This window comes from Sminthopsis crassicaudata, chromosome 3 (genome assembly GCF_048593235.1).
Source record: "Sminthopsis crassicaudata isolate SCR6 chromosome 3, ASM4859323v1, whole genome shotgun sequence".
Taxonomy (NCBI): Eukaryota; Metazoa; Chordata; class Mammalia; order Dasyuromorphia; family Dasyuridae; genus Sminthopsis; species Sminthopsis crassicaudata.
Window position 1 is genome coordinate 314,082,319 of NC_133619.1, and position 26,593 is coordinate 314,108,911.

The following is a 26,593-nucleotide window of genomic DNA, read 5'->3' on the forward strand; positions in this document are numbered from 1 at the left end:
CAGTCAAGGAGCATAAAATCAAAATATAGCATGTGCAACCCTGATTATGTAATTTAACTTTTAGGTAATCAGTTTTCTCATCTGTAAAATGGGAGGATTGGACACTGATGTTATCTCCTTTCCATACCAGCTAGAAATCTACTAGTATCCTCTTTTTTCCTTCTATTCTACATTCATGCAATTCATATGCTCTATTTATCTACATTTGCCCTTTGTGGCTTCTTTTCTGTACCATTTTCACCTATTGAAAAATGTAGGGGCAGCTAGGTGGCACAGTGGATAGAGCACCAGGCTTGAATTCAGGAGGACCAGAGTTCAAATCTGGTCTCAGACACTTAACACTTCCTAGCTGTGTGACCCTGGGCAAGTCACTTAACTCCAGCCTCAGAAAAAAAAAAGAAAAAAGAAAAGAAAAATGTAAAGATAGGGAGAGAGAAAATGAGATTGTCTAGGTTATATTCTCTTAAGACTGGGCTATATATTCCCGAAGAACTGATGCTGTCTCTTGCAGTGGTCCTGAAACTTTTTAAATAGGGGCCAGTTCACTGTCCCTCAGACTGTTGGAGGGCCGGACCATAGTAAAAACAAAATCTCACACTCTGTCTCTGTCCCTCAGCCCATTTGCCATAACCCAGCAGGCCGCATCTGGCCCTTAGGCTGTAGTTTGAGAACTCCTGGATAGTCTTTTGAGGACTGAAGATAGCAGTCAAGGTACAGGTGCTCTGAACTTGTCAACTTAGATAGTCTTGTAAAATATTCCTACTGGAAGAAACATTGAGTAGATAACCAGTGGTTGGAATCTCTAATAGTACAGCTCTCTTATCATTTAAATAATCCTTGGGTAAGCTATACTTTCATTTCTTTTCCCAGTAAACACATTTTAACTGAAAACATTCTGAACAATGATTATAAACATGAAAAATTGTTATTTTCCACCCCAAGGCAATGCTATTTCACAGCAACCATAAATAAGAAATGACATCAGAAAAACATAATAAATAGCAAAGGCAAATACTGTGAAATGAATTATGCAGAAATGAGGCTAATGATCTTAAATTAATAGAGTAAGAAACTGTAATCTCAAAGCCTCCCACAACCTTCTAATTCCTGCCTTCAGAGTAGGATGAATGTGTTTATCCTGATTAAAAGATCTTTTGGAAATCAGACAAATTACAGTGGCAAAATGATTCTGTGTTCAGCTGCTCTGGGAAGTTCTTCATTGTATCCCACACAAATTCACTTATTGTTTTTGTAATTTATTCCATATTTATTGAGATTCTTCAAGATGCTCAATGTTATGGTAAGTAATGAAGAGAATGAAAAAGAAGTAGAACAGCAAAGCATAAACATAGAAATCAAATAGGGAATAAAAGCAATGAGAGATTCAAAGGATGCACAATCAACAATAAAGATAAATTGTCAACAGAATCTCCCAATCCATTATCCTGACCATGTTATTTACCTGTTCAAAAATCTTTATTAGTTCTGAGCTAGATAAGTGAAAACACACACTGTTTTAGAATGTAGAACTATGGATATAGCACTGTAAGGGAAAGAAAAAGGGAAAGGAAGGAAGGAAGGAAGGAAGGAAGGAAGGAAGGAAGGAAGGAAGGAAGGAAGGAAGGAAGGAAGGAAGGAAGGAAGGAAGGAAGGAAGGAAGGAAGGAAGGAAGGAAGGAAGGAAGGAAGGAAGGAAGGAAGGAAGGAAGGAAGGAAGGGAAGGGAAGGGAAGGGAAGGAAGGAAGGAAGGAAGGAAGGAAGGGAGGGAGGGAGGAAGGAAGGGAAGAAGGAAGGAAGGAAGGGAAGAAGGAAGTGAAAAAATGAAGGAAAGCATTTATTAAGCACCTGCTAGGTGCCAGGCTCTGTACTTACTAGTTTACAAATATCTCATTTGATCCACATACTTCTGATAGATAAATATTATTGTCCCCATTTTACTGTTGAGGAAATTGAGCCTGACAGAGATAAAATTATTTGTCCAGTGTCACAAAGCTAGAAAGTGTCTGAGGCTGATTTTAACTCAGATCTTCATGTTTCTAAGCTTAGCCCTCTATCATCTGGCAAACCTAGCTGACTTTGAAAATCATGAAATTAAAATGATTTCTCACCTTACAGATAAGGAAATAGCCCCAGACAAATGAGGTCTCATAGGTAGGTATTGTCAAGGTTACGATTTGAACTCTAATCCCACAGCACTATATTGACACCATCTTACCTTTCTAGTCATATTAAAAACTATTCCCTTTTATACACTGCATTTTAATCACTCTATTGCCTATTCCCTTAAGTCATCATGGACTAAACACTTTTGTGATCTATGCAGGCTATCACCCATGCCTTGAACAAAATCTCCCTTCATCTCCACTTATTGAAATCTCTTTTGTCTTTCAAATTCCAACTTATACATTAGCCTTTCCTTTCCTTCTCTTTTTGCTTCCTTTATTTCTTTCCTTCATTCTTTGTTTTTTCTTTTCCTTCTTTGCTTCATTTTTCCCTCCTTCCCTCACACCCTTCCTCTCTTTTTTCTGTTGTGCCTCAGTTTCCCTGACTTGTCCTGCCTCAGTTTACCCAATTGTTCTGCTTCAGTTCCTTGAATTGTTCTGCCTCAATCCCCCTGGTTGCAATCCCCCCTTTTCTGTTCATTAGAACTGAGATAATTAGTGCTGTGGAGATCTGATATTCCAGAAGATAAGATTTCAGATATCATATCTCAGATACCTGATTGTCACTATCTATATCTCTAAGTCCCAGACTTCCTGGCTCTAATCTGGACACCTCCTAAGTTCTCCCAATTTGTAAGAATTTATGGTTCTATCTCCCAACCTGTCAGAACTGGATTGATGGTTCCTGCCTGGAGATTCCCGATCACCAGAGTTTGGACTCCACCCCCACTTTGTCTACCCAAGCTTAGAGCCATATATATGTCATTGAGAACTCACATTCCATGCTGGATGCTCTGAGACATCAGCCCTGGGGACAACCTGCCCCCAGCACAATCTCTCCCTCTCAAATAAAATATTAAAAACTCTCTAATCTCTATCTTGCCTCAGTTCCTCCAGCATTACAGTTAGAGGCCCCCAGCGAGATGAGATCTGAGAACATTAGAGATGGAGAGCAGCCTTGAGCTGACTGATCTTGGATTCTTTGAGGGAAGCCTGAATCTGCTTTCTTCCAGAATTCCATGGAGAGACCAGTTCCAGCCACTGCAAGAACTCACTGCTAATACCCCTATTGGCCAAAATGGATAATCTGGTTTGAAACCTCTGCAGGGGAAGTTTTCTGTCCAATCTGTTTGGCCTGGGCTGGACAATAAAAGCTATAGAGATAAGAGAGATGCTAATCGCTGTAAGAACACTCAAGCAGAAGAAAAAGACAAAAAACAAAAAATTTTTAAAAAAATCGTATTTGATTTTGTTCAGTTTATGTTACCTTCTGAAACATATTGGGTAATTTGCAAACATTATAAGTTATGCTTTTCTGGACAGGGTTTTATGGAGTTATTTAGCTACTCACTGTATTGTGAATCTTTTTTTGAAGTTTTGAAGGGAAAGGAAAGGAGAACAAAGGTGATTTGAGAAGGAGCAATTAAAGGTTTGAATGATTTCAGGAAGCAACAGAGAGAAGGGGAGAAAGTATTGAGAAGGTATTTGGGAGGAGTGAGTATTTAGAAGGAAAATTTTTCACTTAGCTAAGGAAAAAGATAATAACAATAGGAACAGAAAGAGGAAAGTTTTTAATGGAAAGATTTCTGTGTGGAGAAAACTGAATGGGAAACAGGAGGGAATCTTTTTGTCCAGGGGTGAAGTTTAACTCACCTTCCCTGCCCCCTGCCTCTTTGGAAGTAGAGTGGGGAATCATTTTCCCCTCTCACTAAGTGTTTTGTTTTTGTTTTTATTTTTATCAAGTTGCTGCCAAAGAGCAAACTGTGATTTAAAAAGACAGGCCTACTTTTAAGTTAATTGACTGAATATTTGTTTCTTTAGATACACAATGGTCTCTTTGCTTAGAAATATGGTCATAAATGTGATCTATAATTTGGTAGATTTATTTCTAAAAGTTTAATATTTTTAAGAATCTTTCAGATTGTTTTATGTGGAATCAGGATATTCTGTATAGGATAGTCTATATAAGTTTTAATTTATTGTATTGAGCCATCCTGAAGTTATGCCCATCATTTAAAGGGCCTCTGAAAATAATAGTTTTCTTTTTCCTTTTGAAAATGTTTCTGTTATGGATAATATGCAATTTGGAACTTTCCTATGTATGTTTTTTTTTTTTTCCTTTTGAAAATGTTTCTGTTATGGACAATATGCAACTTGAAACTTTTCTATGTATTGGATATTTTAAAGCAAAATGATTTGCATGTATAATGTTCAACTTATGAAATGATCTACTTAGATATGAAAGATAAGTTGAGAACTTACTGGGCCACATTTCTTACATATAAGTTAATGGTTAATACCTGTTTGGGATTTATCTGAAGCTTTGGTTAATGGGATTTGTTATTGAAGGTAAAATTTCTTGGGCTTGTAGTTAATACTATTTGGGAGTTTAAAAACTCTACCCTTTGACAATTAGTGGGACAATTAACTGGAATAAAACTGAATTAAGGCTATTATTTTACCCTGTATGTGCTAAAGGATCAGTTTTGACTGATTGTGTTATGTTATAGTCATGTCCCTGCATTTTTTCCTCTTGTGACTGATTACAATAGTCAATAAGAAGTGTTAATGCAATTCAATTATGTCTTACCTTGCTGTTTCCACTCTAATTATATGTAATCATTATATCCTGAATACTTAGGCAAATGAGTATTTAGCCTGGTCATCTGTCTGTTACTGGGTATTTGTGTCTGTGGATATTCAGGTTTTTTTCAAAGGTTTGCAAATAATGAGAGGACAATTAGCATAGTTGTCTATGAAACCTAACTGCTGTTTTATTTATTGGGATTATAGCTGACAGCCATTTGACTGTTCTGTGAAGCAAACTTCTTAAGTTGTTGGCCAATTCATACAGGTCTTTTCACATTTTTGTAGCAGTCTGGTTTGCCTGCCTTGATAGTCTGACTGTACATACTTTGATAGCTCTGTCAGAAATCCGAATCCTTTCTGTAGTCTAGTAGCAATCCTGTGTGTTCTGAGTGGGGACAAGTGGAGAAAGTCCAGGACTTGCCCTTACCCCTTGAAGCTTCTGACAGCCCCTCTTAGGATGGGCAGCATGACAGTCTTGAGCCCTGCTTACTCCCTCTATAATCAGAGGCTGAGTCAAGTGCACAGATGACCACAGATTTACCTCACAATGAACTGTCCATCTCAAACTGGATTCTCTGGCTGAGATAGTGCTCCAGAACTGCAGAGAATGGGGAGCCTTTGTACTGCTGTTAACTCTGGAGTTATCAGGGAAAGACTTATCCTTGATATAAATCCTTGCATTTTTCTAATTTTATTTTGGCTTATTTGCTTCACATAAGATGATACTTTTATTTTTATTATATTTTATTTATTATTTATTATATTTTATTTATAAATTATGGTACTAAGATCTTCCAGGTATCTAGAGGAAGATAATTCAATGATTTGAATATTCAGGAGAGAGTGTGAAATGTTTAACCCAGTTTCCCTAAAGAAATGTTATAACCCAGTTTCCCTAAATTGTCCTGTCTCAGTTTCCCTGAATTATTCTGCCTCAATCTCCCTGGTTGCAACCCCCCCTTTCCTGTTCATTAGGACTGAGATAATTAGGGCTATGGAGATCTGCCATTCCAAAAGATAAGACTCCAAATATCCTATTTCAAATACCTAATTGGTAGTGTCTATATCACTAAGATTCAGAATTCCTGACTGATTGTGTTGGACAAGTCCTCCCAGTTTGTAAGAATTTATGGTTCTATCTCCCAACCTGTCAGAACTGGATTGATGGATCCTGCCTGGAGATTCCCGATCACCAGAGTTTGGACTCCACCCCCACTTTGTCTACCCAAGCTTAGAGCCATATATATCATTGAGAACTCACATTTGCTGCTGAATGTTTTGAGACATCAGCTCTGGGGCCCCCAGCATAATCTCTTTCTCCCAAATAAAAATATTAAAAACTTTCTATTTTCTGTTTTGCCTCAATTTCTCCTTCCTTCCTTCCTGCTTTCCTTCTCTCCTTCCTTCCTTTTTTCCTCCCTTCCTTAATTCCTTCCTTACTCCCTTCCTTGTTTCCCTAGTTCTCCTATTCTCCACTTTCTTAGATGAACTGACTATTCTATTCCCCAAATTTTATTAGAATTGTTTGTCTGGATCTTTTCTTTATCATCACATTCTAACTTATATTTCTCTCATTTGTCTAAATATATCCTCACTCCTAAAAGCAAATAGTTGTTTAAAGTGTGAGTTTTATGTTCCAAGAGCAAGGGCCCATTATTCATCATCTTTATATTCCTTTTGCTTAGGGCAATTCCTTATGCATAGTAGATGCATAATAAATAGTTAACGAACAAAGTAAGATAAGATAAGGGTAAGGAGAAAAGCCTTATGGAGAATGTGAGAGTGCATCAGATGTCGAAAAAAAAATTAATGAATATGATTTTGGGCAAGTGATGACAAAGCATCAGATGATGGAAACAACTATAAAGTAATGGAGACAGGAATAAGGAAGAAGTTAAATGAAAAACATCCTAGAAGATGCAGAAGTTTAGTATAAATAAATAGATAGAGATAGATAGATAGATAGATAGATAGATAGATAAATATAAATATAGGTAGATACATATATACATAGTGTGTGTGTGTGTAAGTATATGTGTGTGTGTATGTGTATAGAAACTTTAAATACTTGACCAGAATGGGTATTTTCTTTGGTAAACATGCCCACTACCTTCCTGCAGCCTTCTATCCTCAGCCTCATACTGGACACTCCAGCTTCTACCCTAGACTTTGAGTTTCTGACTGGTTAGAATTCACCCTGAGTAGTGGTATCCAGACTAACCTCACTAAATTCCAGCCATCTACCCTAATTTGTTCTATCTTGTTCTAGGAACTATAATCAAATGAATGCTGCATATCCCAGAAAGAATGGGTCCATTAATTGTCCTATGACTCCATTTGACATCCCTATCACTTTTCAGATCAAAACATGCCTCCTGCCACCATTTCCCATTTTTTCTTATTAGAAATACATAGGCTCCTTGAGGGCAGATCTTGCTTCATTAATTTATATCCCTAGTTTAATTGGCAAATAGTAAGGGTTTGTTTTTTTTTGTTTGTTTGTTTCTTTTATATTTCAATTTCATTTTTGTTCTTTATTCAATTTTAAACAATAGCTTTTTATTTTTAAAATATATACAAAAATAGTTTTCAACATTTACCCCTGCAAAACCTTGTGTTCCAAATTTTTTCTCCTTCTCTTCCCCTCATGCCCTTCCTTAGACACCAAGTAATCCAGTATTTGTTAAACATGTGCAATTCGGGGCAGCTAGGTGTCGCAGTGGAGAGAGCACCAGCCCTGAATTCAGGAGGACCCGAGTTCAAATCTGGTCTCAGACACTTAATACTTCCTAGCTGTGTGACCCTGGGCAAGTCACTTAACCCCAGCCTCAGGAAAAAAAAAAGAAAAAAAAAAAAGAAAAAAACATGTGCAATTCTTCTATATATATTTACACAAGTATCATGCTATTGAAATTGACAAAAGACTGGCCCCCTCATCCCTGGATCAAGGGGCCTCAGGCTGATAGGAAAATGCTGCTTAAACTAAATTAAGGGAAGTGTTATGTTCAAACTGAGCTCCATCCCCCGGTTCATGAGACCCTAGACTTTCTGAGAAGTGTGTGTCTAACAAAGTCAGGACAACATTGCAAAACATGCCGATAAATTCCGTTGTGTGTTCACTCTCGTCCAGATACTTCCCCATTGTAAACGAGAAACTGTGTCAGTGATTCCCAAAATTTGTAACCGCAAGGCTGTACCGAGATGTGGCAAATGGGCTTAAAATTGTGCCTCACTAAAGGTTTGGGGCTGATCTCTACTAGCCTGTCTAGTGGGTCAGTCACCGGCCAGCTCATAAATGATGTTTTTAAATTGAATAATCTGGTCAGAGCTGTCTATCTCGTGTCAGTCCATTTCACTATAAAAGAAAAAAAAATTAGGTCAAAAAGAAAAAAAATGAGAAAAAACAAAAAGCAAGCAAATAACGACAAAAAAAGAGTAAATACTATACTGTGATTCATATTCAGTCCCTCTCTCTGAGTGCAAATGACTCTCTCCAAGATAAGTCTATTGGAACTGATTTGAATCATCTGAATTGTTGAAAGGAGTCACATCCATCAGAATTCATCACTGTATAATCTTGTTGAGTCACATCCATCAGAATTCATCACTGTATAATCTTGTTGTTGTGACACTATATGCTCATGAAGCACAAGCTGTACCAAGTCCTGCCAAGCTGGAAAGGCTTCAGGGATGGGTTCGGTGAAAGACTATATGTTTGTTAACCAAAAGCTGGCCAGACTAAATGACATTAATCACTCATTTGATGACAAGTGATGAATTTTTAGTTATAGAAACTTTCAGTCTCAGCAAGTCTCAGCTTCCATAGAGCACTGGATTAGAAATCAGGAAGATTTTAAATCCTATCTCACACTAGCTTCCTAAGGGACCCTGAGAAATTATTCTCTTAGATTATCTAAAACATCTACCTCAGGAGACTGTGAGAATCAAATGCTAAACACCACCAAGTGGAATCCAAACCACTCTGACATTTAAGTCTTCTCTCAATTGTCCTCATAATAATAGGTAACATTCATTTAACTCTTTAAAGTCTGCAAGATCTTTTATTTGTTGCCTGACTTAATTCTCAGAACAATAATAACAGTGAAATTTCAGTGTGCCAGGTACCATGCTTAGTGCTTTATAAATATTATCTCACCAGAGACCTATGATAATTATGGGAGGCAAGTACTGTTATTATCTTCATTATACAATTGAAGAAACTGAGACAAACAGAGGTTAAATGATTTATCCAGAATTATAGAGATAATAAGTAGGATTTTGAATTCAGGTCTTCCTATTTATCATCAACTGCTTCCTAACAACATTAAGATAGTTGCAATTATTATTTTTATTTTGCAGATAAGGAAACTGAGACTGAAATATAAGAAGTAATTGGTCAAGCTAGTAAGCTTCCTGGGTCGAATTTAAACTCAGGTTTTCTTGATTCTATCCGCTGCACCATTAATAGTTGCCTAATCTATTATCCCACCAGCTAGTTACCATGGAGTTATTCTTGGTTTTTGAGCAAGGGAATGTTATGATGATGATGATCAGTGTGAAAGATAGACTATATTAGAAGGAAAAGAGGCAGAACTGCAGCTTGTAAGAACTCAGGTAGAAACCCAATGGCAATCAAGATTAACAGAAAGTTGGTCAGCTAGAAGGCATGGTAGATACAGCACTAACTCTCAAGAGAACCTTAGTTCAAATCCAGCCTCAAATACTTAATAGTTCCTAGCTATGTGACTCTGGACAGGTCATTCATCCAAGCTGCCTTGCAAAAGAAAAAAAAAAAAAAAGGATGCAGAGAGAAGGAGAATTCAAAATAAATAAATAAAAATAAACCCCCCAAATGGAGTGAATGATAACTTTAAGAATATTAAATAGGAATAATTGGGGGAGTAGAGCTGTGGTAAGTGACTGAATATAGGACAGCAAAGGAGAAAAAGTGAGTTAAAAATGATTGCACTTGTTCAATTTAGGATCTGAGCAGAGAATGTCACTGAAATTAAGAGGAAATTTGGAAGGAAAGGTGCTAGCTTTAGGAGGAGAGGGAAAAATCAGGGGTTAATTTTTTTGAGATGTTCAAGTCTTACCTGTCAGCAGGACATTCAAGTGTGGAGATTTGTCTTGCTGTAATTTAAACAAATCTGGTTTTCTTGACTTCCAGGGGAGATAGATAACCACTGGTTATCACTGTTGGTAAAATATACCTTCATGTATTGGAAGCCAGTAGTTAAGCCATTACATTCATGAAAGCACTCAGCCATAAGCCCCTTCTGAATTCAGGAGCTGAAAAGGGTTTTTTTTTGTTTTTGTTTTTGTTTTTGTTTTTATTTTTATGGGAAAGGGCTATTGCAAGATAAGGAAAAATGACTGGGGGCTGGAGTAGACAAAAGTAAATGAGTAGAAAACAGGCAAATTTTGTGGATCCAGTATCATTCTTTTTCAGGCCCATGCACTGACATCTATATATTGACACATATTTTAAAGCTATTTATAGAGGCTTCGTAGAAATACTAATTTAACATTTCTGGGTTGGGGGCAGCTGGTAGATAGAAATGACAAAGCAACTTGAGGTCTTCTCAAGAAAACAAGACTAAATTTTTCTCCAATTAGTTTGTGTGGGTTTTTCTATCAAAAGAAAATAAATGAGGTGATCTATATCCCTTATCTCTGTTCTATTTCCTTGAAAAAATCCTCAAATTAGCTTTTCTTTCATGTAATTGAACCATAATGATTTACAATATTTTAAGCTAAAGAGAGAACAATTTGATGCATTATTGACACACAATGTTAATGTATAGCATGGAGATAAAAGTTGATCTTTGGATTAGTCTAATAAAAAGTCTAATAAAAAGGTCAAAGGTTGAAAAAAGCCTGGAACACATAAGAAAAAGTACTCTGACCTTTGTGTCCAACAATTTGAGACATGCAATGAATCACTGATAAGTCAAACAGAGATGTAAAAGATAAGCTTATTTTTCTTTTCCTGCCCTAGCTGAAAAAAAAAAAAAGAGAGAGAGAAATTGTAAATGTTTTCTAGTCAATTCAAGCTGAGGGCTTTTGAGATGAGGTAAATTACCCCATATGTCCTCTGAGGGAAAAGATCTTTTGGTTTCAAAAACTATTGTCTCTGAAACCTCTGAAGTAGGCTCAAAGCATGCTGCAGTGATGATTTTGATAGCTAGAAAAAAAAAGTGGAGTGAAAATAATAATTCCAAAGGACTCATGATGAAATATGCTATCCACCTCCAGAGAAAGGACTGATGAACTCTGAATACAGAATGAAACATTATCTTTTTATTTTAATTTTGTTTTTCTTGCTTTTTTGCAATATGGCTAATATATAAATATTTTGCATAACTTGACATATGTAATGAGTACATTGTTGCTTGTATTTTCAACGAGAAGGAAATTCAAAATAAATAAATAAAAATAAACCCAAAAAGCAGAGTGAAAAAGAACAGCAAAAATCTTTGATTTGCAAGTTTGGACCTTTTTATTTGTTATGTTATGCCCTGAATAAAATTATTATAGCCTCCCCCCACCTCTTATTCCTTGCCATTAGGAGTGGGAGAATTGAGTCAGAAAAGAAACCTTGAAATACCATTGAGTCATAAAACTCCAGGTGCCTTATCTTAATCCTTGTTGTGATACTTTCTTCTCCTTTTGAGCACTGTCCCTCACCTTGCTGCTTCCAGTCCTCAACTTTCTTATCTTGACCCTTATCCTACCAGGACTAAGTTATGGTCCTCTCCTGGAATTAAGGCTTGTCTGCCTACCCAGTGTCTTCATACCCCTTATCTGCCTTTGTTTTCATATATCCTAAAAAACCCTATAAAAGGTCCCTGCTTTTTAGATGCTCAGGGCCAGAATGATTTTTGAACATGAGTCCCATCCCCATCAGCTAATCTAAACTCTCCACAATTAAAAGATTAAAAACCAATCTCTGTCTTGTCTCAGTTTCTCTGGCATTACAGTTAAATGCCTGTTATGTGCAAAGTTCTGTATTAGCACCCATGAGATAAAGAACAATGCAAAAGTCCTTGCTATTAAGGAACTTGCATTTTTTTGGAGGATAGGGAATATTATTACTAAACTTGATATATTCTAATAGTCTAATGTGCTGAACTTGATATACTCTAATAGTTTAATAGCATATATCAAGTTTAGTCATCTAGACAATGATGTCTAAAAAGTATGGTTTGCTGAATTTGGATTAATTATTGCATGTTCTTCCTGCTATAACAGCAACATATTAGCATTAAAATTGCCCCTTAAGCTGTAAAAAATAACGCTAGACAATCATATTTTAGGGGTGCTAGGAAGGCCCTGGAAGAATTACCAGGTAGAAGATGACCTGACATCCTACATATTCCATCACATATTCCATTTTATTTTTCTTCAGAGAACCAAGAATCTGGAGCCATAAGGCAGATTGCAATTTTAAACTCTTCTTGGGAATTGATGATAGTTCTTTTAAAAATAGGGAGAGGACCTGTAATTTCACTGATATAGGAAATTCATGTGTGAGGAAATTCCCTCTTAAGAATATAGAAAGGCACCGGCTTTGCAACTTACAGTCCAAAAAACTTGTCTAATTCATTAGAGTCACACAACCAGTATGTATCACCGCTGGGACGTGAATCCAGGTTTTTCTGGTTCAAAGACTTTGGTACTTCAAAGGTTCTGAAATTTCATGACTGCTGGTATCCCTTATTTTAATTCATGGTTTCATAAGCTACTACAGCCAAAACACTTCCTGACTTTAATCAGGTTTCCAATGATGAATCTTTCTAAATGAGTCCTGTGATGACAAGCACACAGTCCATCACTTAAAAGACTTCACTGTTAAGACCCACTAGAATTGATGGCCCTCTGGTATAACCCTTGAGAGCTCAGTCATGTCCATACCTTGACACAGCACTGGAGTGAGAATGCTTCATTCCCTTCAAGGGAAGGAGAGTAGCAATACAAATATTATTCTTATGCTTGCTTAGCTAAATTTTTTTTAAAAAGTCATGCTTTCTCTTTAGCCCTGAAAATATGACATTACTGAGAGATTAGTTGGAGGATGTAGCATATAAGACAGCAGCAATATAAATGAGCAGAGCAGCCTTTACTTCAAGTTTATCCTGGTCCGTCAGGTTTATCTGATGAGATTAATAGCAGCAGTGCCAGATTGTCTCCTCATGTCACTATAGCAGAATCCCATAGAGCAACTTGAAGAGAAAAATATGGTTACATTTTTTTCACTAACTCTATGGAAATACTCACTTTTCTTTTGGCCTAGTGAGGCTCAGAAGACTAGGAGAATGACAAACTATGTTAAATAGTGAGAAATAAATTCTTGGGCAAAGAAGCTTTCTAATTCTGTGTTTTATAAAGTGGCTGGCCCAACGAGTGTCAAATATTGTTATTTATTAATTATTCAGATTGGTGAGGCATATGACTTGGCATGGAAGACCTTTATATATATATATATATATAAAATATATATATATAATATATATATATATATATATTTTATATATATATATATATATATAAAGGTCTTCCATGCCAAGTCATATGCCTCATATATATATATGTATAATATAAAAAAATAAAAATAAATAATTAACATATGTGAACAAGGCACCTTATAACATGTCTTGGTGTTTACTTTTGAATTTAGATTTTGGATGTTTAGAAACATATAAGGAATACATCTGTAAATTACTATAAATGCTGTACCATCTTAACTAGGGGAAACCACTATGCTTATTGTACACTAGGATTATAAATAAATAAAAGTCATGCATGTAGATCACCTTTAGATACATCAGTACAGAATTTCAGTGCAATGTTGTAAATTCATGAAAGTCTAAGAAGAATTTTGCCATGAAAATAATAAATTTAGAATCCCCCTTCTTTTCTCTCCTACTGTCCTTTAGTGGATATGAGGGAAGAGAAGTCAGGCAATAAGAGGAGCAAAAATAATATAGGATAATTCAGTTTATATTCTTTCATCTCAAGATGACAGCACTTATAGTAAAGGTACATCCTATTTTTCCACTCTCAATACTGGCACCATATTAGGCTAATTTCTAAAGATCCCAAACTATCCATATCGTCTAAAAGCCATTGCCTCACATATATTATTAGATTAGCTAACATACAGAATTTTCTACTTCTATATTCTCATCTTGCCTTCATACTACTGCCAGAATAATCTCCCTTATACACAGATCTGATCATGACCTTCCTTTGTTAAAAAAAATTCTTTAGTGTTTCTCTATTGTCTATTATACAATTGAATAATTTTTCTCTGACTTGGTACAGTAGAAAGAACACTAGATTTGAAATCAGAGAACCTGAATTCAAATCCCAGCTCTGCATTTACCTATGTTACTACAATGGTAAATAGTATGTTGTAAATAATCCTACTATTCCTACACTTAACACTGTATATCAAGTTAAGATCAAAAGGGGTTCATAATCTAGACATACAGAAGGATATTATAAATAAATTAGAAGAGCATAGGATAGTCTACCTCTCAGACCTCTGGGGGAGGAAGGAATTTGTGACCAAAGAAGAACCAGAGATCATTATTGATCACAAGAATAGAAAATTTGATTATATCAAGTTAAAAAGCTTTTGTACAAACAAAATTAATGCAGACAAGATTAGAAGGGAAGCAATAAACTGGAAAAACATTTTTGCAGTTAAAGGTTCTGATAAAGGCCTCTTTTCCAAAATATAGAATTGCCTCTAATTTATAAGAAATCAAGCCATTTTCCAATTGATAAATGGTCAAAGGATATGAACAGACAATTTTCAGATGATGAAATTGAGACTATTTCTACTCATATGAAAGTGTTCCAAATCACTATTGATCAGAGAAATGCAAATTAAGACAACTCTGAGATATCATTGCATACTTATCAGATTGGCTAAGATGAAAGGAAAAAGATAATGACGAATGTTGGAGAGGATGTGGGATGTGGGACACTGATGCATTGTTGGTGGAATTATGAATGGATCCCAACCATTCTGGAGAGCAATTTGGAATTATACTCAAAAAGTTATCAAAACTGTGCATACCCTTTGATCCAGCAGTGCTACTACTGGGCTTATATCCCAAAGAAATACGAAAGAAGGGAAAGGGACTTGTATGTACAAGAATGTTTGTGGCTAGAAACTGGAAGATGAATGGATACCCATCAATTGGAGAAGGGCTGAGTAAATTATGTCTATGAATGTTATGGAATTTTATTGTTCTGTAAGAAATGACCAGCAGGATGAATACAGAGAGGCTTGGAGAGACTTACATGAACTGATGCTGAGTGAAAGGAGCAAAACCAGGAGATCACTATACACTTCAACAACAATACTGTATGAGGATGTATTCTGATAGAAGTGGATATCTTCAACAATGAGAGGATCCAAATCAGTTCCAATTGATCAGTAATGAACAGAACCAGATACACCCAGTGAAAGAACACTGGGAAATGAGTGTGGACCACAATATAGCTTTTACACTCTTTCTGTTATTGTTTGTTTGCATTTTTGTTTTTTTCCCCCCAGGTTATTTTCACCTTCTTTCTAAATCCAATTTTTTCTTGTGCAGCAAGATAACTGTATAAATATGTATACATATATTGTATTTAATATATTTAGCATGTATGGGACTACCTGCCATCTAGGGAAGGGGATGGAGGGAAGGAGGGGAAAAGTTGAAATAGAAGTTTTTGCAAGGGTCAGTGTTGAAAAATTACCTATGCATATGTTTTGTCAATATAAAAAAAATCCTACTATTGCCCATGCGACCTTAGACAAATCATTTTTCCTGTGTAAAACGTAGTTTTCTTAACTATAAAATGCAGGAATTGGACTGATTATCTCTAAAGTCCCTTCAAATTCTAAATTAATATTATTTAATTTTCCTCAGCCTTAGTTTCCTCATCTACAAAATGGGGATAATAATATCACTGAATAGCAGGATTCTTGTGAGAATCAAATGAGACAACCAATTCATTAATAAATTTTTAAAAATTAAGTACCTATTATGTGCTAGTTATTGTACTAAGCAGTGACTAAATCTCTTTTTTAAATACTATCATTATGGTGGTTATTATCCAAATCCTTGGAACAGCTGAGTGGCACTGTAGTGCATAGAGTGTCAAGCCTGGAATCAAGAAGACACATATTCCTGAGTTTAAATCTGATGTAAGACACTTACTAGTTGTGTGACCCTGAGCAAATGACTTAACACTGCTTGCTTCCATTTCTTTACCTATCAAATGAGCTGGTTGAGGAAATAAAAGGAAAATCCCAAATTTGTTTGCCAAGAAAATTCCAAAAAGGAGTATGAAAAGTCAGATATAATTGAAAGGATTGAAAAACAACTAAATCCAAGTCTTTCTATGATTTGATCCTGCTTTGCTAGTTTTATCTCCATGAACTCCAAACAAATTGTACTATTCACTATCTCTTGAATAGATCTGTACTTTGTGCCCATTTGTTTCCCATGCTTAGACTGCCCTTCTTTGGTTTTAGACTTCATATGGATGCCCATTAATGGAATACCCATTAAGTTTTTTGTGATCTACTGTTTCCCTAACAGATTTCCTTCCTCTTAATAATAATTGCCATTTATATGCTGCTTTAGCACTTTTCTTGATGAGTAGACCTGGACTGTGATTTCATAGGTGTAGGGAATTACTGGAAGTATAGATCAGCTATAGTTTGGCAACCTGCATATTAAGAGATTAATTATCACAAAATTATTATATGTCAAAAACTTTAACATATTATTTTTGATTCTGAGAACAGTTCTTTACCCAAGAGATTTTTTAAAGTTCTTACTACATTCATCAATTATATTCATTTAAATTTTTGAAATGATTTACAAATAATATTTTCTAAAAAACAAAAACAAAAATATTGCCTACTGACCCACTTCCCCAAAATGTCAAGTAGAAGCATTCTCTTATAACAAGCAAAACAAGCAAAATAAATTAAGATATGACATTCTTGACTGTTCTTATAATTCATGACTGTTTCAATACAGCTAGTTCATTACTTCTCTAGTAGGATGTGCAAAATAGTATCATGACCATGATAATGTGATGGGAAAATAACTCTGAAGAGCCTCAGAACTTTGAATAAATTAGCAATCATTATTTCAAAAGACTGAGGATGAATTAACTAGTTTTGTATCTTACTTTCCTATTAGACTGTAATTTCCTTCAGCTTTGAGACCATGTGTTATCTAAGCTTTGTATTACTTTTGGCATCTAACAGTTTTCTCAACAAAGTTGACATTTAATAAATATTTTTTTCAAATGAATAAATAAAGAGGGATACTGATCGTGATTGTCTGCAAAAAGAAAAAAAGGAATATAGAAAGCCTTAAATATGCAAAGACAGTGAAAAGAAGCTCTAAAAAGGACATAATAAGGGCAACACTGATTTTGCCATGTTAAATTTAATATATACTATTTTTAAAAACTCAAGCTACACATAATCAACATTCAGTTTCATATATAACCTATTTTGCTGTTCTTTGTATATAGAAAAGCTATTTGTCAAGTTCATAATAAAAATAAAAGACATTTTCTGAAAAGATGGTATAGTGACAAAAATGGTAGTTTTGGAGTCAGGTGATATGATTTCAAATCTCAGCTCTGCTGATTTCTTTTGTAAGTGTGGACAAGTGTGGACGAGACTGTGACTTGGTGATCTCTGAAGATGTTTCCAGATTTAAATCTATCATCCTATTATGTGACCTCGTTTTTACATTTTGATCTCATACGGCATTTAGCACTTAAAGTGTTTTCTTCCAATCCCCTTCACTTTAATGCATTGTAGACATAGTTTTATCTTCAAGAAAAATATTAAACTACTCAACCTACTAAAATCCAATACCTAATTCTCAGTGTTCTTTTAAGAGTGTGATTCTACAATCAAAGATTGTTGTAATAGGTTTGTAGTTTCACATGTTTGTCTTTTTATTTTCTTATTATGTTATGGGAATGCTTGTTGTATTTCATAAATTAAAATTTAAATTAGATTTTGTAAAAAAGGCATAGGGTTCAGGGTCAAAGGACCTGAGTTCAAATCCTACCTTTGATGCTTTTTTTAGCTACATGATCTTAGACAAGTCACTACCAGTTTCCTAATGACTTCTGAAGTAATTTATTATTCTAGATCTGAGCTTTTATGATTTGAGAGCATGGATAAAATTTGAGACTGCCCCCAAACTAGGCTAAGTCTAACTGTAAGCCTATATTAGAGAGAAATACATTTTTTTTCTATGTTCAGGGAAAAAAAAAATAATCATGAAGCAAGAGCATGGAAGAAAAAATAAAAGATAAGGGAAATGATGGTTAGAGGACATAACTCCTTAACAATGGCAGCTTATTCTCAAATTTATGATTTATGTGGTTATTCAGAATGTGAAAAAAACCAAACAAAAAAAATAAAGAAAAAGACCCTAAAATTAGTTTCAAAGGTAAAAATAAAATTTTTAATCATATTTAAAAGAGACATTTTGCATTTCCCAAACCATTTTGAATACAGCATCTTATCTTTCAATATGGTTTACTAAACTAAATGTAGTAAGAAATCTTAAAGAAATCATAATTTACCCTTCAGAACGATGTTACTGTATTTTCCCCTGCATAAAAATCATTCAACAACACTATATAAAAATAATATTTTTTCAGCCCTAAGCATGGTAGAATGACCCTAGAGCTCTAAGTGGTTGAACTTGATAATGATAGCCTGTCAGAACTCTTGGTATCTAAATTATAACAATACTGTCTGAAGGTACTCACTTTAAAGTTAACTTTTTCACTAGTTCTTTAGCAGACTATGTAGTCAAACTTTATTGCCACTACACTATCTTCTATTTGAGAATCTCAAAGGATTGAAGGAATAAGGCAGCTAGGAGGTACAGGGGTTAGAGCTCTGGACTTGGATTCCAGAAGATCTGAGTTCAAAGGTGGTCTCAGACACTTACCAGCTGCATAACTCTAAGTATGTCACTTAACTCTGTTTGCCTAAATTTCCTCATCTGTAAAATGAAGAAAGAAATGGCAAACCACTTCAGTACCTTTGCCAAGAAAACCGTAAAGAAGTCAGAATCAGACATTACTGAACCACAAAGACATATTTACAAGTTATTTCAGGCAACTAAATGTGGGATGTTGAATTTAAAACAAAGACCTGCTAAAATAGACTTTGGATGGTCTTCTATCTCATACTTATTGAGATGAACCCTTCTCTCTACATTTATGGGTGCTGTTATAAGGTATAAGAGGTTACCCCTTGGAATTGAAGGAAAAAAGATATTCTCTGTCTATATGGTACACTGACTGACATGGAAAATACTGTTCATCCAAAATACCTCCACCAGTGTTCTGGTGTACCAAAAGGCTAGCACCACATAAAATTTCATAAAGAGGGACAGAGCCTCCAAGAAGGATCATTAAATCTAGGAGGCCAGAAAGATAGAGCTTTAATGAGGGAGATAGGATGAGAGATTTCAAGATTGAACAATAGAAAGCAGAAAGGTGGGCCTCCCAGGATAGAGAGAGAGCCACAGTCTAATACCATTCATATAACCCCAAAGAGGAAGGATTGGCACAGCAGAGCACCTCATAAAGTATGAAGTCTAGAACTGTATCACCTACGATTTCTGTATAACAATACTACATAAAAAAGTATGTTGAATGAGAGTACAAGTGTCTACTATTCACTCACACTTCAGTGGCTCTTTCGTGTCTTTATACTAAAATAAACTTATTTGGCTTTTAAAACTATTCACTATGTGGTTTTAGCCTATCTTTCTAAACTGAACCCATATTATGTGTCTTCAGGTATTCTATGCTTGACAAATTGGCCTATTTGCTTTTTTCCCAAAAAACATTCTATCTCCTAGTGATGTATTTGCATAGATTACTTCACTTATTCCAGACTCCATGGCCAGCTCTTTAGCCTCTCTGTCATTAAATTATAGCAAACAGAAATCCACTTTTACTTTTGGCTATGTCATTGGCTTTTATGCTGGTGTTCAATCTACTAATGCATTTCAGGGAAGGAAGGAAGGAAGGAAGGAAGGAAGGAAGGAAGGAAGGAAGGAAGGAAGGAAGGAAGGAAGGAAGGAAGGAAGGAAGGAAGGAAGGAAGGAAGGAAGGAAGGAAGGAAGGAAGGAAGGAAGGAAGGAAGGAAGGGAGGGAGGGAGGGAGGGAGGGAGGGAGGGAGGGAGGGAGGGAGGGAGGGAGGGAGGGAAGGAGGAAGGAAGGAAGGAAGGAAGGAAGGAAGGAAGGAAGGAAGGAAGGAAGGAAGGAAGGGAGGGAGGGAGGGAGGGAGGGAGGAAGGAAGGAAAGAAGGAAGGAAGGAAGGAAGGAAGGAAGGAAGGAAGGAAGGAAGGAAAGAAGGAAGGAAGGAAGGAAAGAAGGAAGGAAGGGAGGGAGGGAGGGAGGGAGGGAGGGAGGAAGGAAGGAAGGAAGGGAGGGAGGGAGGGAGGGAGGGAGGAAGGAAGGAAGGAAGGAAGGAAGGAAGGAAGGAAGGAAGGAAGGAAGGAAGGAAGGAAGGAAGGAAGGAAGGAAGGAAGGAAAGAAGGAAGGAAAGAAGGAAGGAAGGAAGGAAGGAAGGAAGGAAGGAAGGAAGGAAGGAAGGAAGGAAGGAAGGAAGGAAGGAAGGAAGGAAGGAAGGAAGGAAGGAAGGAAGGAAAGAGGGAGGGAGGGAGGGAAGGAGGGAAGGAGGGAGGGGGAAGAAAGAAAGAAATGAAAGGAGAAAGCTAAAAAAAGAAAGATAGATTCTATTATGTATTGGTCCTAACTCTACTTACCAACACATCTTGGCCATTCTAATTTCTATCTACTGTTTTCTATAATACATAAAAACTTATAGCAAATACCAAAGTCACTCACAAATATATATTCTTGTGAAAACAAAATAATTAGAAAAAGGCAGGTTATGACAAACTTCTTTTAAGTTTTCTCCATAATTTAGTTTGAGATACATTTCATTGTTCCTGGGCACAATGTCTGTACTTCTTGTGGCTACATTAGATCTTACCTTCTGAAAGAAGAATCATTTTATGACGATATTGTTGTTTTCATGAGATACAAATACATATTGGAGGATAACTGTGAAAAAAGCATAAGAGCAGCAACAAAGTCTCTTGCATAATTCTAAACTTATGCTTCAAGATCTTCTGGTTTGTGATTTAGTTAAGAGGGTCAGGAAAATATAGGAAAAGATTATACAGATCTCTTCTGAGTCATTGACTTAATATTAAACATTAATTAATTAAACGTAGTTTCCTATCCATTCAAAATATGTTTCTTTAATCACTGGCTTAGATATAAATCACAAATGTACCTGTAAAGTTAAGAGGAAAGATGCCCATAGAGTAGCTAAGGTTTATCATTTTAATCCAGCACTTACACATGGCATCAGGTGTAAGTATATTGGAATATCATTTGAAGGTTCAACTAATTTCCCAGAGCTCCCAAGAACCCATTTTGGGACCCACTTCCCAGCTTAAGGACCCAGTTATCCTTAGTCTAGGGGGTTGGTTTCTTTATGCCTTTGGTTCAATGGCAAAAAGCAAGTTGTTTTATGCTTCTAGGTTATTTTCCTACTGTTTCCGATATAGTGCTACTCACAAAATGGGTACTTGTTGACAATACATGTTACTAGAAAAATGACTGACAGTATAAAAGAAAATCTAATTTGAAAAAGAAATAAAATAAGGCCAGACTGTTAGAAGATAGGTATTCTAGTTTGGGCTTTTGTGCCCAGTAGATGTGTGACTCTGGGGAAATTACTTCTTTTGGTCTAAGTTTCTTTCCTGTAATAAGAGGGAATTAGATCAGATAATATCTAATGTCTTTTCAAACTCTGACATACCATGAATATGTCTCCAATCATGTGATATGGAAGAAAGATTTAGTCATTTCTTTTTTCTTAACTTTGCTTTTGAAACAAACATTGTTTTAAGAACAAAAATGTGCTCAATTTTTACTTCTTATCCTGTTGCTGGTATGGGGGAAAATATGTAATAAGACTGGAGGTCACAAATTTTTACATAGATAAAATGAAGTAAGGAAGGAAGAAAGAAAGGATGAATGGAAATAGAGAGAGGGGGATAAAAAGAAAAGAAATAAGGAAGGAAGGAAGGATGGAAGGAAGGAAAGAAGGAAGGAAGGAAGGAAGGAAGGAAGGAAGGAAGGAAGGAAGGAAGGAAGGAAGGAACGAAGGAAGAAAGGAAGGAAGGAAGGAAGGAAGGAAGGAAGGAAGGAAGGAAGGAAGGAAGGAAGGAAAGGAGAGAGGGAGGGAGGGAGAAAGGAAAGAAAAAAAAGAAAAGAAAGAAAAGAAAGGAGAGATGGAAGGAAGGAAGGGAGGGAGGGAGGGAGAAAGAGAGGGAGGGAGGCAGGAAGGAAGGAAAGAAAAAAAAGAAAAGAAGGGAAGGAAGGAAGGAAGGGAGGGAGGGAGGGAAAAAGGAAGAAGAAAGAAAGAAAGAAAGAAAGAAAGAAAGAAAGAAAGAAAGAAAGAAAGAAAGAAAGAAAGAAAGAAAGAAAGAAAGAAAGAAAGAAAGAAAGAAAGAAAGAAAGAGAAAGAAAGAAAGAAAGAGAAAGAAAGAAAGAAAGAAAGAAAGAAAGAGAAAGAAAGAAAGAAAGAAAGAAAGAAAGAAAGAAAGAAAGAAAGAAAGAAAGAAAGAAAGAAAGAAAGAGCTAGCAATATATACTAATAGTTGTCACAAGTCCATCTAAAAGTCCAAAGGGTATAAAAGACACAGCCACCTGAACTGAGGCTCTCTCTTTAGCCTCTCTCATACAACATTCCCAGGTATGCAGCTATGTAGTGAATGATTAATAAGACTGAAGACTATGTGGTATACTCTCCACTGTTTGTGCTCAATTCAAAGAAATGTGTGTGTAAGTGTATGTATATGTTTATATGTGCGTGTATGTATATAAATGTATTTTTCTCCCTATACAGGATCATGGCACATAAGATGATTGAAGTGGCCCTGTGCACAATCCTGCTTGTAGGTAAGATCTGATTTCTCTTTGATTTACCAGATGCTTCAACCATCTACCAACTTCCCTTTGTCTTTTAAAGGTAGTGATCATAGTTGAACCTTGCTTCTACAACTATCTTACAGAACGATATTGGATTTAAAGGTAGAATGACACTTGGTCCATCCTATTCATTTCATAAATGAGAAAACTGAAGCCTCAGAAAATGGGATGACATATCAGTTTGCACAGTAATTGATAGGACCAGGAATTGAGCCTCTGACTCCAAGTTCAATTTACATTTTTACTGAACCATAGCTATGTTATGCCCACAGAACACATACTGAAGCATAGTTATATTTCAGGTTCTGTAATTTTTTTGCTTTTGGGTGGAGGCAGCATAGTAGAGTGTTACTGGCTCTGAAATCAGAAGATCTGGGTTCAAATCCTACCTCTAATTCTTATTTCTTAATTCTTTTGTGATCTGGACCTGAGATTCTTCCTCTGTAAGTGAATTGGTTGTACCAGATGAACCTCCAGCTTTAAACTTATAATTGTTTTTCTTTATTTTTATCATGGGTTTTATGTTGCTGTTCAGTTATTTTCAGTCATATCTGAGTTTTGTGACCCCATTTGGACTTTTCTTGGCAAAGATCCTGGAATGGGTTGCCATTTTCTTCTCTAGATCATTTTTCAGATGAGGAAACTGAGACAAGGAAGATTAAGTGTCTTGCACAGCTAAATGTGATTCTTATGGTTTGGTATTATCAAGTTGGTCTTTGATTTTTTTTGTGTCATATTTGTAGAAGTGGAAAAAATAGTCTCATTTCTAAGGAAGTATTATTCTGTATCTCAGGATGCTAAAATGCCTCTTGGAAACCAAATTTAGCTGATTATATGGTGTTATTATCTAAAGACCTCAGAATAGTTTAAGGAGTATGAATTCATTAACCTTTAATATACCTTGTGTTGTCTAGGACAGGTATTTTACAGATGAACAAGGAAGATATGTAAAAAGGCCAAGTGATTTGCTGCCAAAACCTAAAAGGAAGTCTCTTGTTCATCTGGGGACTGAATGGATGTCTTTGGAACATAGACTATTGCCCTAATCCTCAAACCATAAGGTCGTTTGCTTTCCTTTGCAGCCAAATCTGAAAATATTTACAAAGGTGTTTGTTATGGATTTGTACCAGAGTTGAATTTCCGCTATGCAACTGTGAATGTTTCCATCGAAGATACTTAATACATAGTAAATAACTACTGTAAGGCTAGCTCGGGATGCATGAAAGAAAAATATCTACTGCCTGAAGTCCGACTTGATAAAATAGCATGCTTTAACACTGAGCAGGTGAATATTTATTGTGTACAACGTTTCCATTGTACACATTTGGTATTCTAAAATAAGCCATGGAGAAAGTGTTGGACAGGATACACACACACACACACACACACACACACACACACACACACACACACACTAAAGAAAATGAGCCTTATTCAGTTTTTAGTGAGTTTCTAAGGACTGAAACCAAGGAGTGCAAATCAAACTTGGGGGCTGCATTATAACTCCGAAATGTTATATTTTGGCTTGGGCATTGAGTCACATAGTTTGATCTTTTATCATTACTGGTGATAAAAAAAAATGATTGCATTGCTCCAATAGCATGTCTTGTCCACATTTACCCATGAGATCTGTAGAGTCAAATATATCTGGGAAAAAGGAAATGGTTGGTTAAATACTTCACCAGACTTTTAAAAAGTTCTGGACTAAATTAACTGAGCTACCTAATCATGATATTTACTTACTCCAAGCTCAGGATGGTCATAAGCTCAATTATAATTAGACAACAACTATTACAGATAACAACAATTATAATTAGACAACAACTAATTACACAACAACAAAAACAAATCCTGTACTTAAATGCAATTAAAGAACAAGGAGATAGCCAAGGATTTATTCTTCTCTGAGAGATGCACAAAACACATAAAAGTTGTTACTTGCCCAGGATCATACAGATATTAATCAGAGGCTAGATTTGAATTCAGGTCTTCTTGACACTCTTTACAAAATTCTATCTACTGTGTCACTTTGCATTTAAAAGCTAAAAATAAGATGCCTTTAAATTGCTGGTGCATCTGTGAGGCCATTGCAGAGATAGAAGAGAAGGATTTTTACATGCCTCAGAACCAAAATGTTTTTTATAGATATTACATTCTAAAAGTACCATATTGCAATGGAAGTTACTTGTTTTATCGTCAATTTGATTCAAACTGATTTCAAATTGCAGCTCTACCAATAACTCTCTGTATGATTTGAATAAGTCGCTTAATCTCTGTGGGTCTCTGGGAAATAAAGGACATTGGATTAGTTGACTTTGAAGACCCTTCCTAATCTAATCCTTTGAACAAGTTTGTTTGATATTTTTAAACCTTTATACAACCTACAAATAAGAGAAAGTGAGTGGCAACAAGGATTTCTGGTTTTTGTAAGAATATTTTCTGAATTTATTTATCCATTCTCTCTGAATGTGTTTCTGTTTATTATAAGCAGACAAGAAAAATAGATGAGTTTGATATGAAGGAGTAAAAATGGATAAATACCCCATTTGGTACAATTTATTACAGCACATTTCTCCAAAGAGATCAAATACACTAAAAATAGGAGCATCAGCATCTAGTCCAACCCTGTCATTTTACACAGAAGGAAATTGAGGTCTACCGACTTTATGTAGCTTGCCCAAGTTAATACATGTAAGTAAATAGCAGAATTGGGATTCAATTCAAGGCACTATGATTCCAAATCCAGTATATTTCCAATTCAATGAAGAAATAAGAGGGAAAACTTACTTCCCATTTTGATGGGCATATGGAAGACAAGAATGTTGGAGGGATTTTCTCCAAAATTAAATTAATAGGCATAAAACCTAAACTATTTTTCTTCTGTGACCACAGATGTAATCTATTTAGTTTGATTTTTCCGTACTATAGAATCAAAGGGCGTTTGTGGCTCCATAGTGCATAGAGTACTAGGCCTGGAGTCAAGAAGATTCATCTTCCTGAGTTCAAATCTGGCTTCAGACATTTACCAGCTGAGTGACCCTGAGCAAGTCACTTAACCCTGTTTGCCTCAGTTTCCTCATCTGTAAAATGAGCTGGAGAAGGAAATAGCAAACCATTGCAGTGCCTCTGCCATGATAATCTCAAATGTGGGGTCATGAAAGTAGGACACAATTTTAAAAATGACTGAACATCATCATCATCATCGAATAAAAGATTTAAAAACCAGAGTATCAGAAACCCATATGGGAACACCTGAAGATTTATAAAAAAAACTGGTCCCAAAGCCAGAAAGGGAGAAAGCCCTTTCTTCATCATTTCAGTTTTGAAGGCTTCTATATTGTTCTCTGAAGAATTAAATGAAGAATGGTGAAGGTAATTTTAATACTAGATATATTCATGAAATAAGTAGAAGACAAGTGAGATTTAAGTTATCTCCTAAGTGATTATGAAGAGAAGAGACAAAATGGTGGCGTATAAAGAACCCTAGAATTTGTACCAGAAGACTTGTGTTCAAATCCTAGTTCTGTGTGATTTTTTTTCTTTTTCTTTTTTTTTTTGGAGGTAATTAGGGTTGTGACTTGTTGAGGATCACATAACTAGTAAGTATTTGAGGCCAGATTTGGACTCCTGATTCTAGGACTGTTGCTTTATCCATTATGCCATTTAGTTGCCCCAACCTATGTGATTTTAAGAAAATCACTTCTCTGTGTCTCACTTTGTTTGTAAAATGAAGGTCATGGAGATAAAACTAGATAT

At 35.7% G+C, this 26,593-nt stretch overlaps 1 protein-coding gene across 1 annotated transcript in view; it reads left to right on the top strand.

The window, feature by feature from the left end:
• Positions 1–26,593, top strand: part of C3H3orf85 (chromosome 3 C3orf85 homolog) — a 107,369-nt gene that overhangs the window by 71,120 nt on the left and 9,656 nt on the right. The window contains exon 3 of the mRNA XM_074301137.1: positions 22,755–22,807. Coding sequence (XP_074157238.1) covers positions 22,755–22,807 — 53 coding nt within the window. The remainder of the gene's footprint in view (positions 1–22,754; positions 22,808–26,593) is intronic.